Source organism: Osmerus mordax, chromosome 5 (assembly GCF_038355195.1).
Source record: "Osmerus mordax isolate fOsmMor3 chromosome 5, fOsmMor3.pri, whole genome shotgun sequence".
NCBI classification, from domain to species: Eukaryota; Metazoa; Chordata; class Actinopteri; order Osmeriformes; family Osmeridae; genus Osmerus; species Osmerus mordax.
In genome coordinates, this window is record NC_090054.1 from 19,214,481 (window position 1) to 19,229,584 (window position 15,104).

At 42.5% G+C, this 15,104-nt stretch overlaps 2 protein-coding genes across 2 annotated transcripts; one reads left to right on the plus strand and one right to left on the minus strand.

Annotated features, from left to right (window-relative positions):
- Positions 1 to 258: 258 nt before the first annotated feature.
- On the plus strand, positions 259 to 4,072 carry tmem26a (transmembrane protein 26a). The gene is made up of 6 exons (XM_067236202.1): positions 259 to 498; positions 878 to 974; positions 1,165 to 1,251; positions 1,524 to 1,732; positions 2,017 to 2,096; positions 3,116 to 4,072. The coding sequence occupies exons 1-6, from the start codon at positions 308 to 310 to the stop codon at positions 3,391 to 3,393; spliced, it is 942 nt and encodes a 313-aa protein (XP_067092303.1). The 5' UTR covers positions 259 to 307; the 3' UTR covers positions 3,394 to 4,072.
- A 580-nt stretch (positions 4,073 to 4,652) lies between these two features.
- cdk1 (cyclin dependent kinase 1) lies at positions 4,653 to 7,889 on the minus strand. The gene is made up of 8 exons (XM_067236203.1): positions 7,816 to 7,889; positions 7,339 to 7,381; positions 7,034 to 7,190; positions 6,749 to 6,872; positions 6,371 to 6,541; positions 5,882 to 6,045; positions 5,442 to 5,583; positions 4,653 to 4,935 (listed from the first exon to the last, which is right to left on the minus strand). Exons 2-8 carry the CDS (start codon positions 7,373 to 7,375, stop codon positions 4,822 to 4,824), a joined length of 909 nt encoding a protein of 302 aa, XP_067092304.1. The 5' UTR covers positions 7,376 to 7,381; positions 7,816 to 7,889; the 3' UTR covers positions 4,653 to 4,821.
- Between the last annotated feature and the right edge of the window lie 7,215 nt (positions 7,890 to 15,104).

The following is a 15,104-nucleotide window of genomic DNA, read 5'->3' on the forward strand; positions in this document are numbered from 1 at the left end:
TAAGGAATGGTCTTTCTTTGTTTCCGCTGTTGCGAAGCTCCTTCTTCATTGTGTTATTTCAATGATTAGACTGAACATTTTATAATCGTAGCGTCACTGGTTAGTAATATCTTACACACGACTTGCTGTGTAGCCTATGGATCTTTTAGATTGTTATCTTTCTGCTAGAATGCAACACGGGGCGGAGCGTAAACTTTGGGGACTTGTCTGGGAAAATAAGTTACTCATTTGTCACCGATCAGCTGTACTTTGAAGAGTCAGTATTAACGGGACTATACGGTCGTGGGCTACACTAGCCACCTCCAACATGATTTTTTTCACATTTGTAAGTGCGATTATTACTAGAGTTATTTTTATTCTAATATCACTAATCGGAGTCTGGAGAGTGACGTGGATCAAACATGATTACATGTACTGGTTTTTGACATTCCTTTTTCTACCTCTCGTTATTGAAATGATCATAACATTAAAAAGACGCAAAGGACAAGATTACAAATGGTAAGTTATAATTCATGTATACTATAGTCTTGTTTCATTACTTGCTATCCTTCTTTTCTTTACTCTCACATGAACTGCAACCCTCCCCCACACTGCCCAGAGATCCTGTATCCTGCTAATCCTATTGTTTTACAGTATGACATGTAACTTACTGGGACAAAGTAAGATGGGGTGGTACTCTGTAAACTAGGTCTGCTTCCCTCCTCTCTCACTCTCCAGGAGAAAGTAACCCTCTTTGTTCCTGAAAAACACTGTATTTGGTTCATCAATAGTTGAACTTGCTTCAATCTCAAGTTTTATGATAAAGACTGTATGGGGAGGGAGTGCAAGCTTGTATGAGTTAAAGTTTGGTTCAAGTTTTATTTTCCTTTGGTTCTAGGTTCTCTCCAGCCATCCTACTGTTCCTCATCAGCATCATTCCGTCAATGTGGATTCTAGAGCTGCATCATCAACAGAACAAACTAAGCGACCGTCAGGTACAGGAATAGATGGATCCCATATTATATGTTCATATATGTGCGTCTATACAAAGAAATAAAGATGTGTTGGTTAACTATAGCAAATAGTTTTGCCTGTAATGCTTTACGTTCAGTTGGATATAAACTGCTTGATAGCCTTCATATGAAGTATATAATATTTATCTGACTTCAATCATCTATCTCTCAGTGCAAGAAACTAAACTCCTGGGCAAATTTAAGAAGCACGTTTTCAAACGAAACATCTGCAAACTCCACCGTTCAAAACTACCTAAATGTAAGTAAATCTCAAAGGTGTTAATGCCATTGTTTCTTGCTTTCAGTTTAGTTGTAATAGCTTGGGATGTACTACACCCAGGAGGAAATGCTTGTCTAGCCTCAATGTTTTCATCAGAGCTCAATTTAATTTTAGACTTCTAGGGAAATACAGGAACTAGAAATACAGGAACTATTCTTGCAAGGTTTTACCTACTTTTTACATTTTTGGTACAGATCTGGAAATGATTCTGTCGAAAATAGACTGACTTCCTCTTTATTGGCCCTCCTAAGACTCTTGACAAGCTGCAGTCTAGCTTTTGTCCCAACGACTGGATCCTGGCCCTCCATCAGGTCCTTCTCATCCTCCTCATCGTGGGCAAGTGGCTTCTACCCCTTGGGGGCGGAGTTACGAAAGACGAACTCTCCCAGCTCCTGCTCATCTTCGTTGGCACGGCAGCAGATATCCTGGAGTTCACCAGCGAAACGCTGTCCGATGTCAAGTGGGTTATTATTCAGTGTTCAGTCTTGTTAATTCGCCCCTTTATGCCATCTTCAAAAAGAAAGAAAAAAAGTGGTATGGAACTCCATCACTATGTAATAACAACAGACAAAACCGAAGGAAAGGTTATTAGTTAGGTGGTTAATGTGTATATTGTTTTGACCAATTAAGATATTGAACAAGACACTTCTCTGCATTGTCATTGGAAGCATGAATTTAAACCCCAAGCAGTGTATGATAACCCAGCTATGAACTTCTCCGACTTTCTGTGTGTGTGTGTCCCAGAGAGAACAGCCCCCATCTGGTCTACATCATTCTAGCAGTGTGGACCTGGAGCATGCTCCAGTTCCCACTGCATCTGGCTGGTAAGTGGCCCATTCATACCCGTATACCGTACCTCCTAAATATCCATGGTTCTCTGTGAACTACAAACACACTCACTGCCCGAGTCCTTATCCAACAGGTACATGGCTCTGTTGTTATGGAGACCGAGTTGCTCTTCTTGCTTGTCACATTCCTTCATGTTTCTACATGTTGAAGCTGCATCTGTTTTTGTCAAACTTTTCTGCTAAGAAAGGATTCCAGTGTACTTCCTGATGTTTTTCTTTGGGATATCCATGTAAACAATGAAAACAGTCTGTGTTCTGTTTGGTTATTAAGATCTGTTTAAACTTCCTGTGGCCAAACCTCAATGACCACATCACTAAAACACCCCTTATTGGGTTGAAAGGCTGCATTTGTCATTGATGTACTATGGATAACCTCAACAGGAAAGAAATACACATAAGGATTTACTCAAAAGTTGACATGGGCTTTTATGTATGTGTACAGAGATTTGGTTTCATCTATTAGTAATGTAAACACATTAGAATCCACATCTTCTCCTGCCCTTAGTGCTTGGCTGATGTGGAGTAAGCTATTGTCAGGCAGGCGGCCAAACCTGCTGAAACTCATTATGGTTGTGGCTTGTTCATTCTCTGATTCTAAGGATGCTAAGGAGTTCATTTGTAACAATAGCCCCACCCCTTATCTTCTCTAAAACCTTCTCTCAATGTATTAAATATTAATAACCTGAATAATATGGTTTCGGATAAGTGACCACGTAATCACACAAATGCATCTAAGAGTGTACAAATCATACACAATCAATATCCACAATCTGAGAAGTACTGTCTTATGGTCCTGTTAATAAGACAATGAAATGCTTTCACCCTCATGATCTTCCACAAAAATACGATATTTTGGGAGTTTTCATCAGAAAAGGGAACATAACGTATGATTTCAGTCATTTGAGTCAGTAGTGTGTTTACGCAGCAATGCGTGTACGCAGCAATGTGTGTGTTTTGTGTGAGAGTCAGCCCTTGACCTGTGTCCATCTCCACAGTGGTGAACTCCAAACCTAAGTCGGAGACCGAGGGCCAGGAGGTGGGTCTCCTGGCCAGACGCAGCACGGACATCTGGACCATAGCTGAGAGCCTGTTCCTCCAGGACGGGCCCTTCCTGGTCGTCCGGCTCACAGTCATGACCCACTTTGATGTTTTCCACCAGATGTTGGTTTTCTTTGCCATCAAGAACTTCCTGGTGGTCATATTGAACTTGTACCGACTGGTCGTCATCTGCCAGAACTTTAAGCGGTCGAGTCGTGGCAGTGCCGTCCCCTGACTGGGGAAGGAAAGGGAGAGCAGAGTTGTTTTCCCTCTGGAACCCCACAGTTCTAATATGAAACTCTGCTGATACTGGTCCTGATCATGTCTTTCTACAGTGCCCTGTCTTTAAAGGCAGAGTCGGTAAGTTTTGCGAACTTAGCCTAATCAAGTTCGGTCCGAACTAAATGATTGGTTGTGTTTAATTCACTCCTGCAATGCCCAGATATTGGATTTTATGATAATTTTACTGTCAAACCTTTTAGAATTGGTTGTTATAAGGGTGTGAAGTTTATTTCAGCAAATATGACAAAAAGTCCCTCTCAATGACATTACCGACCCTGCCTTTATGTTCAAAATACGATAAGGCGCTGAATTAGGCCAGCACTGCCTGGTAAATGTTGATTAGACCCTTTTGGCTCATCACCAAAGCTTAAATGTAATCTACAAAACGGTGTGTAACGTGTTACAGCATGTTTGTTAAGTGGAAATTGACAGTTGTGAGGTAAGCTGGATCAGTCAATGTAAACTTGCTCTACTTTTTTTGTGTTATAGTTACATAATAGTACTTGAACAATCTGGTATGCATGAACACAGAACCAAATGAATAAAGGATAGGAGACACTAAAGACAATGAATGCGCTCTACATGGAATATGAAATACATTCTTATAAAATGTAAGAAAATTCTATTCAATTCCGTTTAACATGCAGTGTCTTTGTGTTTTAGAATTTAAAGTCTGACATTTGGGAAACCTTTGACTACATGCCCTTTAAATAAAATATGCGACAGCAAAGGACACAATAGACAAAGGGTTTTCATGTGAATGCTGTCTGCAGCATTCACATGAAAACCCTCCCACTCACTATGACAGCACTTTATTTATCCAGTCTTTAGTCAGGATATCTGATCTGTTCCAAATAAGAAAAAAGTAAGTTAATAGAATGAACCCAATTACTCCAAAACTTTAGGTTGTGTAGATTATTCCATAGAAACTTTGAAGAATGTACACCTGAGACATGGACTGACTTAGCAGATCATTACTTCTACTTACGCCTACTTGTGGTGCTGGATTTAATCTCGATGCACAAATAAGCACCCTCTACTGACATTAACCTTGACTTCAAGTAGTACAGATCAAGATGGGAACGCCAGAAAATATGGTTGACTGGTCAGAAATGTAACAATATTACTAAACGACGCACAAGTCAGAGTCCAAGTGGATCTCAAAAAAGTGCACATTTATTGAAAATATATTGCCAAAACTTCTGTACATTTAACATCAGATCCAAACTTTATTCTTTTTTACAGAAATGTGTATTTACAGAGAAACTACCCATAGAAAAGACAAACAAAGAAAACGGAAAAACAAACAAACTAAATATGGATTAATATACTTCCATAATTGTAATCTGTTAGAGGCCATCAGAGTGTGGAGGTGCTGAGTTCACATCTTGACAGTGTTTGCAGGTAGAGTAGATTTGTCCAAGTCATCAAAGTAAGGATGGGTCATTGCCTGTCTTGCAGAGATCCTCTTCGGTGGGTCATAGATAAGCATTTTCTAGAAATAAATTAATAAACAGTCAATCTCAATTTATGAAAGGTGACGCATTTCATACACCACCTTTTGTAGAAATCCCACGTGACTGTGAGATCTATGGTTATGTTACAGGGGTCGTTGCATCGCTGGTCAGTAGACCTGCCCATTCCTGGGTGTGAACTTTGTTCATCTGACCAAAAAATTTGATGACCACCTCCATAAAACACCACTTTAACTAGCTATGCCATCAAAATTCTATGACACAGGTTGGCGGTATTTATACCGAGAAGTGCATGTAACCAATTAAACTCAGTTACAGTTACACTGGGAATTTAAGCTTCTGTGTTCTGTGTACTTATATGTTATGCCAGGTGCTTGCGTTATCTTGTCTTAAGAATTTCAGTGCCCAGTCTGACCTTGTGTTGTTCTGTGCATCTGACAATAAAAGACTTGAACTTGAACTAAACAGCAATTCTAGTTATAATTTCATTTCCAGAAGTATTGATAATCTCAAAACAGAATCTTACAGCGAGCAGGTCAATGCCGTTCTTGTCTAGGTTCTTCACCATGGACGAAAGGTTCCCAGACTTCCACTTGGGGAACGTGTTCTTGTAGTCTGGCAGGGACTCCACCTCCGGCCAAACATCGTTGTTGGGAGTACCCAAGGTTCTGCAGAGAAGAGAGGAAAGTAGGTTCATATGCAGGTCGTCAGTCTTGTCATGCTACTAAGTAATCGCTACAGGGAAATGTGATCAGTTGTGTACACGGACAAAATGTGTGTCGACATTTCTAGATGGCTCTCGCTACTTTTAAACTTTGAAATTAACGTAACAAATGGATATTTCTCAAGCCAGTTGACCCGAGAAACGTGGAACACTAGCTCCCTCTATATACCTACATGTGATTAGCAGTACCTTTGAAAGGGACAGAACAACAATGTTCCTGTGACAGAGAACAACTACCGCACCTGAAGATCCTGAAGAGCTGGTCAATCTCAGAGTCTCCGTGGAACAGGGGTTTCTTGGTAGCCAGCTCTGCAAAGATCGTACCGATGCTCCACACATCTACTGGGGTGGAGTAACGAGCCGCACCCAACAGAACCTCTGGAGCCCTGTACCACAGCGTCACCACCTACAGAAGCACACACAACAGTCTACTGCTAGACAAAGTACAGTAGGAGAGTAATGGTTTTTTTTGGTCACTAAGTTTTGGGCCCTATTGCTGTATACTCATCAAGCAATAAAAAAAATTATAATACAAAAACACCTTACAATTAATTTTATTGAAAGTATAACATGAATTGAAACAAATTGTAGTGTTCGTCATATCTGGATATTTCTTTCTTTTGATATATATTTTTTTTTATAGAAAGTATTTAGTATATAAACCCAACCCCCTCTCTAACCCTGGGTCTGTATGTCCATAGAAATATCTCAATATCAATAAAAGCACGTACCTCGTGAGTGTAAACCCGCACTGGTACCCCAAAGGCCCTGGCTAGGCCGAAGTCAGCCAGCTTGATGACCCCCTTGTTGTCGATGAGCAGGTTCTGGGGCTTAAGGTCCCTGTGTAGGACCCTCCTGCAGTGACAAAACAGGATGCCCTCCAGAATCTGGTAGAGGTAGCTCTGGACGGGTGGAGGGGCAACATGTGAAGAAACATTTACATGAGAAAAGTGGTGTATGAAGGTCAAGGTATGACACACAGCCTCCGAATCTCTCCTCGTTCCTTTGTTTGTGGAGCGAGTGAGCAAATGGTATGACCTTGCTCTTATTATCCTGTATGATAATTATTGAATTTGTGTTGAAAGTGTAGGTGTGGTGGGTGTCCGTACTTTAACGAGCATAGGGTCCATGTACTGTCCAGAGGGGATGGAGTCCAGGTACTTCTTCAGGTCCATGGACAGGAACTCAAAGATTAGGTAGAGTCTGGACTCCTGCATCAGCACATCTAGGAGCCTAGTCAAGATAAAACAGAGCAGTATATTCCTGGTTCCTATAAAGGTCACATGGACATCTTTACAAATACTTCAACAGCATGGTACTTTTGGGGGGGTTATTCCTGAGAGGGAGTTGTGTTCTCCTCGTACCGGACCATACACGCACACATACAGCCTTACCGTACAACGTTAGGGTGATTCAGTTCCTTTAGAAGAGATATCTCTCTCACAGCTGTGCTGGGAACTCCTTCTTCTTCACTCTCCAATCTAATCTTCTTCATGGCCACCACCTGGCCAGTCGACTTGTGCCTGCCCTTGTACACCACCCCATAGGTACCTGAAGAAAGGAGCGAACGTTGTTGACTGTAGTGAAAGCTACCACAATGCTGAAAGGCATACGCTAAAATTGTATCGAAGTTGTCCACTGCTTTGACAATGGTGAAACAGCTTGACATTAACGTCGGTGAAAGTACATCTGAACGCACCCTCTCCGATTTTCTCTATTTTCAAGTAATCTTCCATTGTTCCCTGAAAAGGAGAAAATAAGTTACTGCATCTGGTAGCAAGCCACGGATAGGTAGCTAGCTGTGTACAGTCCACATTGACAGAGTAACTATCTAGCGGCATACTGTAATGCCTAATCGTGGCAACTTCTTTAGTTAGTCAACTAGTTAAATTACCCAAGAGCTAGTAAGATTTACATCGTTAGCTACTGTAGCAAACTAAAAGAGGTAAAAACACAGATCATGTTACGCTAGTGCTTAGCTTAGCATTTGTTCGCTAGCTGGCCAGTTAGTTAGGCTAATCCCAATGTTTCGCTTCACGCCAGCCAGCGAGCTAGCTTAGCTAGCTTAGTGGCAAGTCAATCGTTCACTTGAGTTATTATGGTCACGTTTAACATTTTACTGTTAAATACATCTATGATTAATCTAACTAATAAAAGAAAGATTAAACATAACTACCTGAAGTCCGATTTCTCCGTGTAACAATTTGACTGTAGTGCTTGTCGACCTTGTGGTGAAAAATGAATGTGTGTCTGGAAAGCAGCTAGCTACAGCACTGAATGCATTCTTTCGAATTGGCCGCGGAGCCCGACGCCTTTCAAAACCAAGCAATCGCGTTGCTCGCTGACTTTCAAAAGCGCCAATCGGGAGATGGAGTGACCAAAGCGGGATGTGGGTGTCAAAGCGCGCCGGTATTAGGAAACTAAAGGTTTTGCTGACTCCCCTTGTTTAAAAGAGAACTTTACTAGTCACTATATTGTTATAATATTAATACTGTGTATTCGGAACTTTATAAAGATCCCTAGAAAACTACGATAACACTGGAATTAATTCAAGTATCAGGAAAACGATCAAAGTGGTCTTCATTCTTGGTTTTGTCCCAGTAGATGAGAGCAAGTCCAAGACCACTTTTAAAATGTAGTTTACTTAAATCGTTTTTTTTTTTTTGCGGTCCACTTAAAATCTCGAATATATTTTTTTAAATACAGTTTTTGTAATACCCTTTTTATAACACAAGATGGCACTGTTGTATCGCTTTGTTTCGCTGACAAGTCACCACAGGGGTCCAGCATCTTCAAGTATTTTCCATTATAATTTGACAGGCCAGTTTGCTTGGTACCCGTTGCGGGAGAGGCTTTCTGTTAGAGAGAGAAATTAGAGGGGGGTTGCATTTCACGGCAGGGCTGGAAATGCATTTCAGGGTAGAGCTGTATTATGTCTTGCCAGGAAATGCACCCCCTGCTAACTTTGACTAGGAAAGTGCCACATGCATGAAACGTAATCTGGTTACTCATACTAGTCCGCTCAATATACAGTAAGAATCATTTGATGCTAGGATATACAGAACAGAAATTGTACTTTTGGAATCTGCTCTTTCTCAAACTGACAACTGACCTCACCACTGACCTCAACACTGACCTCCACACTGACCTCTCCACTGACCTTATCACCCTACCAAATCCCTACTAAATGAAATAATTGATTATAAAGGTAATTAAATTCATTTGATCATGGTGTATGGATTAAGTATTCAAAACACCCTGCACATAGTCATAGTTGTATGACGTTGTCCTTGTCATTTGCATGGAGACCACCATCAGTACAAAAATATAATTTCACAAAGAAAACAACTGCAATAACTTCCTTGTAGCTAGATGGAGCCAGAGAGTCGGGTTAGTGTTTTTATTCCAGAAAACTGGGCTGCCACACCCACCCAATCACACTGTGTGCAGAAGCAAGGCCGACAGCGCCCAGACAGCCCGCCGCTCAGCCGAGGCTGAATATCAATGGAGGTGCTGGCACATTTGCACACAACAGTTTCTCATGGGAACCCTCACAAAATAGCACTGGAAATGGCAACTGAAATGTATAAAGAGATTCTGTTTGCAAAAATGATGAAATGGTCAGTCGTGATTTAAATGTAGGATAGTCTACAGTGTCGTCCTTCATAATCAGCAATATTGTTCCTAATTCAAAGCGTTTAATTCGAACATATATGTAATCTGTTTCTATCAAATTATGTGTATAATTATTGAGTCCATTGCATGTTATTAAATCGATTTTGTTTTGTTGTTCCATAAAGGTTTTGTGAGTTAAAGTGAAGACTAAACTCAATTTTTAGCTTGACCTACACCGAACTGGCGAAGCACTACGCATGTTAATAACTATTAAATTGAATTTGGGCTTAGCCAGAGTAGATCATATCTTACTTTGCACACTGTTCATATTTGGTTGTCTGTTTAAAAAAAAAAAAACAGTAATTAAGGAATTAAGAACAAACCACAATCAAGCTACTTATGCACTTTGGAATGACTAGTTAATATGCAGCTCTGATTAAAGTCAATGTATGTTATATTTTATAAAACAAATTCACAGCTAAAATCTAAGGAACTGCATTGATTTTTATGGGGCTGGGAGGTATTATTGTGTCAATTGTGAAAGAAATGTGCTGTATATGTACATATTTGGTTGGTTGGATGGGTCTAAAGATTTATTTCTCCCCTCTCTCTCTCTCTCTCTCTCTCTCTCTCTCTCTCTCTCTCTCTCTCTCTCTCTCTCTCTCTCTCTCTCTATCCCTCTTTCTCTTTCTCTCTCTCTATCCCTCTCTCTCTCTCTCTCTCTCTCTCTCTCTCTCTCTCTCTCTCTCTCTCTCTCTCTCTCTCTCTCTCTCTCTCTCTCTCTCTCTCTCTCTCATAGCATATTATATATGGGGTTTTTCCTTGTCAGTGTGGATGGAGTAACCCAGACAGGTGGGCTAGTCTTGATGAATGCTCAGCCAGTGTCACACTGTGTTTCTCACCAGGGTAGCTGTCTGTGTCTCTATTAACCCAAGGCCTATCACCACTTTATTGGTCTGGTCGGTTATAGAGGCCATAGTGTGTGTCTGTGTATGTCTCTCTGTGTGTCTGTAAAAAAACAAAAAGAAGAGAAAAAAAAGAAGAAAGCTAAACCTATGCCTTGTTATTGTATTAGTCACATCCTTCGTGTAGAGTCACGAATGTGAATACAAGCATCATTTACAGCATCATTCCTATTTGAACAGTTGGTTATGTGTCCGATGTGCCTTGCAGAAGGAGGTGTTCCTAATGCCTCTTGCGTTGTCGGTCTGTGCGTACGTGTGTTTCAAATAGCCAGAGGCCACAGCACCGCACCAGTATTCCCTTACCTCCTCCGTTGCCATGGAGAGTGCATGCCGTTTTGTGTGGTTACCATGGGGACTCCAAATCACAGCACACCTCCAGCCCTCATCTTGTTTTTGCATGTTCCTTTGTGTACCCTCCTCTAACCCGTGACTCTGTCATACACCAGTGTCTTATAGGGTTGTAAACTACACTGTAACCCTCCTTATCCTTGGGAGTTCAGCCTGAATGCAAAAATTATACAGGGATCTTTTCCATGTTGAATTTTGAAATTACTACTATAAATGCATGACTACTGTTTTAGAACAATTCACCCTTTTTTCTTACAAACGTTCGAATTGCTTAGAATTACCAGCCACAACCGCCCACAAATATGGTAATGATAGCCAAGCAGATGCATGAGATAAGGACATATTTTCTCTGACAATAATAGTCTGTGTATGTGCCGTGTGTCTGTGTGTGCGATTTTACAATGTCTTATGTTGTGCTGTGAAGAAAGAGCCAATAGAAAGGGCTGTTGGTGCTCTCCAGTATTTCACAACCTCTATTAAGGCTGATGGGCTACAACAACATACCTCTAGGCAGGGGCGTTGACATTTTCATAGTTTACCAGCTTCCCCACCATAGGATTTTCCAATAACATAAATCATATAAAGGGAAGCACATTCTATTTTGATAATAGTTCGCTAACATTAAAGATGTGTGTTTGGGTTGTTTTACTGGATATGTTTTGAAAGGTACAACTGGTTAATCACGCACTTCATTTTCTCGTCCTGCCCCAGTCCCCTGTTCAAACCTGTTACAGCCCAATTAAACACAGAGCTCCTCTGAGGCACCAGCAACATAAACTGCCGTCTGTGGCCCTGCTCAAAGCACCTCAAACCAGAGCTCCAGTCTCCAGTCTGCCTGACTGACAGCAGAGAGCCGTGTGTGTGTGGTGGTGGAGCCCGGCACTATCAATGAGTTGTCACTTCAGCCCCGTTAAGGCTTGTTCCTCGGTACAGAGATGGCATGTGTTGGAGTGTGCCTGCTAAGTGCTCTTTTTCCACGGTCGAGACCGAGTAACCGGAGACGGGAGAGGATGACAGTAAGGCTGATTACCCCTGTGTGTGGAGATGACAGAGGAAGGCTTCGTGGGCCGAATGATAACTGACATCAGACAGGAGAACACACAGGGAAGATCACTAGGTGTCATCTCTACGGCGTCATTAGCGCAGGCTCTTGAAAGGGTGACGCAAAAATAATCAAATGATATTCAGAAAATGACAGCTCTGTTGTTTTTGAAACATTCCACAGTATGTACCCTGCCAACTATGTACTTAGACAGCATGTGCTTCCCCTCCAATTGTCTTTTGACAGCTACTCTCACATGGGCTACGTTTCAAATGAGCCGTAGATACAGCTTGGTGACAAGGGGATTTAAGTGGCCCATGCTGCCCTTCTCCACCCTAATTCCCCTTCTTAAAAGAGCTCGGGAATGTCCCCTGGTGTCCTGACCTATGGAAAAGGGTCACTTCCTCTGTAATGGTACACACTCTTGGCACGGCAAGCATGCCTGTTTAGTGTGCGGGACGGTGTATTTATAAGCATCCGTGTGTCTGTTTGTGGGACTGTGGGTGGTTTCAGTCGCATTCCCGGAACTTCTTTCGGTGGGGGTGTTAAGCTGACCAAGATCCCCTCTTCTTCATTCTCCAGTGAAGCTGATAGCGTTGTACCCCCCCACCCCCCACCCCTCACACCCACTACAACCCCTTGAAACACACTAAACACTTCCGACATGGACTTGACTGTAGAAGTGTCCAGCTGGTAGACATTTATCATGGTGCTTAGAGCCGAGTCAGTCCTGCTTCCATCGCGTTGACGTGGCAAAGCACAGGACGTTTCCTTGACTCGACAACCAGGGTCAGCCCTTCATCAAAGCCCTGGTCTTTCCTGCAGTAGGCTGAACCAGCCCGCACAGCTCAGCCCTCCCTCGCACGACCTGTCTAGACCTCTTGCAAACTCATGAACTCCCCCCCCCCCTCGTTTTTCCTTGTTAATGCTAACTGTGCTTGGCCTCCTCACAGACCTTGGGTCTATTCTTGTCCTCAGGTAGACGCTGTACAACGTCAGCTCAGTACTACTGCAGCCTGGCAGGGTGAAATGAACAGCTCTCCTCGAGATATTTATGGTTTGAAAGTGTCAGGTCATGGACTCTTATTTGCTCTTTTCAGTCAGGCCTTTTTTTTTACCTGATTCGGCCTTGGTGGAGCTCTGACTAGGGAACAAAGATGTACGACATGTTGTTAAGTGCTTCTGGGTCAAAGCAAAAATGAAGTAAGTAATAGGGAGTGAGAAGGAAATTGGAACGCTGAGCCAAGGACACATGTATGGGAATTACATTTTGGTATAATTCTGGAATGTTCCCAATCAGAAATCAAAAGTGTTGACTAATAGATTAATTTGTCATGTAAGATTTGAGAAGTGACCAATTTGTATAACCGTTAATACTGCCATGGCAACTGTGGAAGTAATTAAATAATTTACCATTGTCTTATGTTAATCCCAATCAATAAATCTTACATTACATTATAATATCGATTGTGTCTTCATAATACTATATTGATTGATATTGATTCTTGTGACACAGTTTTGTACTATGTCCCCTTTTCACCCAGTGTGAATTCCCTAGTGTGTGTGTCCTGTGCTTAGAAGAAAGCTGTCAGGACCATAAACAACATAAGAAACAAGGACTGCCTTTCGTATTCATCCGCCTGCTGCTCTCTGTATACCAGCTGTTGTTTCTTATCTCTGTTCACAATTCTCTTTTTTGTGAATCTCTTTTTTCTATTTTTTAAAAGCACTGTGACCTTCATGCTCCAGAGAAACTTTACAGGGGATATTTCAGCGTCTCTGATCAATTTGATATTCTTGAGTCCTTTTTTGGTCTGGTGTTGCTCTCTCTCCATTCGGCTGACTGATGAATGTGTATGCGATCGAGAACCTGGACTGAAGTATTACTATTGGCTGGAGACAGACCTAGTTTTCTTCCAAATAACCAACAATCACAAAGGTCACGTCTTCTCACTCGGCTGTCTGAGAGTTTGATAGATAAAATGCTTTCATTACCTTGCACTGTCAGGCATTCAGCCTTTCCCCTTTCTCCCTATTCCTACCCACTCTTACCCTCTGGAATCTCCTCCTACCTTCACCCTCTCATTCCTCCCCATTCACCCTTACTTCTATCCCAACCCCCCTCCCTCCCTCCCTCCCTCCCTCCCTCCCTCCCTCCCTCCCTCCCTCCCTCCCTCCCTCCCTCCCTCCCTCCCTCCCTCCCTCCCTCCCTCCCTCCCTCCCTCCCTCCCTCCCTCCCTCCCTCCCTCCTCCCTCCCTCTTCACCTTCTCCCTCTCCCTCACTTCCTCCCTCCCCACTTTCACCCTCACCCTCCCTTCTCTCCCCCTTCCCATCCGTCCCTGCTGATTCACAGCGTTCTAGAGCCTATCCGGCCCTCTAGATGTTGGTCTCCATGGAGACAGGGGTGGAAAGGAGAGTGATGTCGTGTATCGGCAGTGAAGCCGGAATAAACTGTTTGTCTGTGTGAGAGAGTGTGTGTGTGTTTTTGTGTGTTTTTGTGTGAGAGAGTGAAAAAAAGACAGAATGTGTGATTGCTTCTTCTCGCTCAAAGAGGGGCAATTTAGCCCACGGTTTGTCTAGCAGCATATGTGAGCCAGTCAGAGAAAGATAATTACGCGACAAGTGAATGCTTGATTTAGAAAACTGGCTCACAGTTGCTAAGGTATTATCCCAATGTGAAGTTAACCGTCTATGGGTTCTGGCAAGGATAAGATGGAACAAATTCAAATGCACTGTATTTTCTAGCATCACAAAATTGTACCTGACGCAAACAATAGTCTCAGCTGTATATGATAGATATGTCCCTAAGAGAATGACATCAACAAAGACACAAACATACTGAGACATGCGTACTTAGCTCAGCCATTGTCTGATCAGACAACGCACCAAGCTGATACAATCGAAGACAAGGGGTGAGTTCGTGTTTACAAGCCCTTTATCAAATTTACTGGCTCATGATTCAACCGACACACACAAGATCTCATAAACCACTTTTACTGCTTTTAATTCCAGGAGGTGTACATGTGTATACTTAACAGTCAAGCGGGTTCAGGATAAGAATGCAGATTTGAAGGATTTAGGCACTCGAATGGTTTATTTGCGTACAGGAAGTCCTTTGTCTACAACAGCAAAAACATTAAGCCCAGGCATTGATTTGAGAGAGAGGATGAGGAGGTAACGTTGCCACTCTCCTCCATCTGAGTTCCCAGAGTCCCCTCTCTCTCTCTCTCTCTCTCTCTCTCTCTCTCTCTCTCTCTCTCTCTCTCTCTCTCTCTCTCTCTCTCTCTCTCTCTCTCCCCTCCTCTCTCTCTCTCTCTCTGTCTGTCTGCCTGACAACACAACCCGTTGGAGTCAGATAGGAGAGGGCCTGCTTTCAAAACACCAGCTGAAATTGTATGTGTTTGCTGACCTGCCTTGATCCAGCCGACCAAAAATGAGTGTCCCTGCTCTGGATGCCATGGCGACAGAGGTGTTGAGTGAGAGAGAGGTGATAA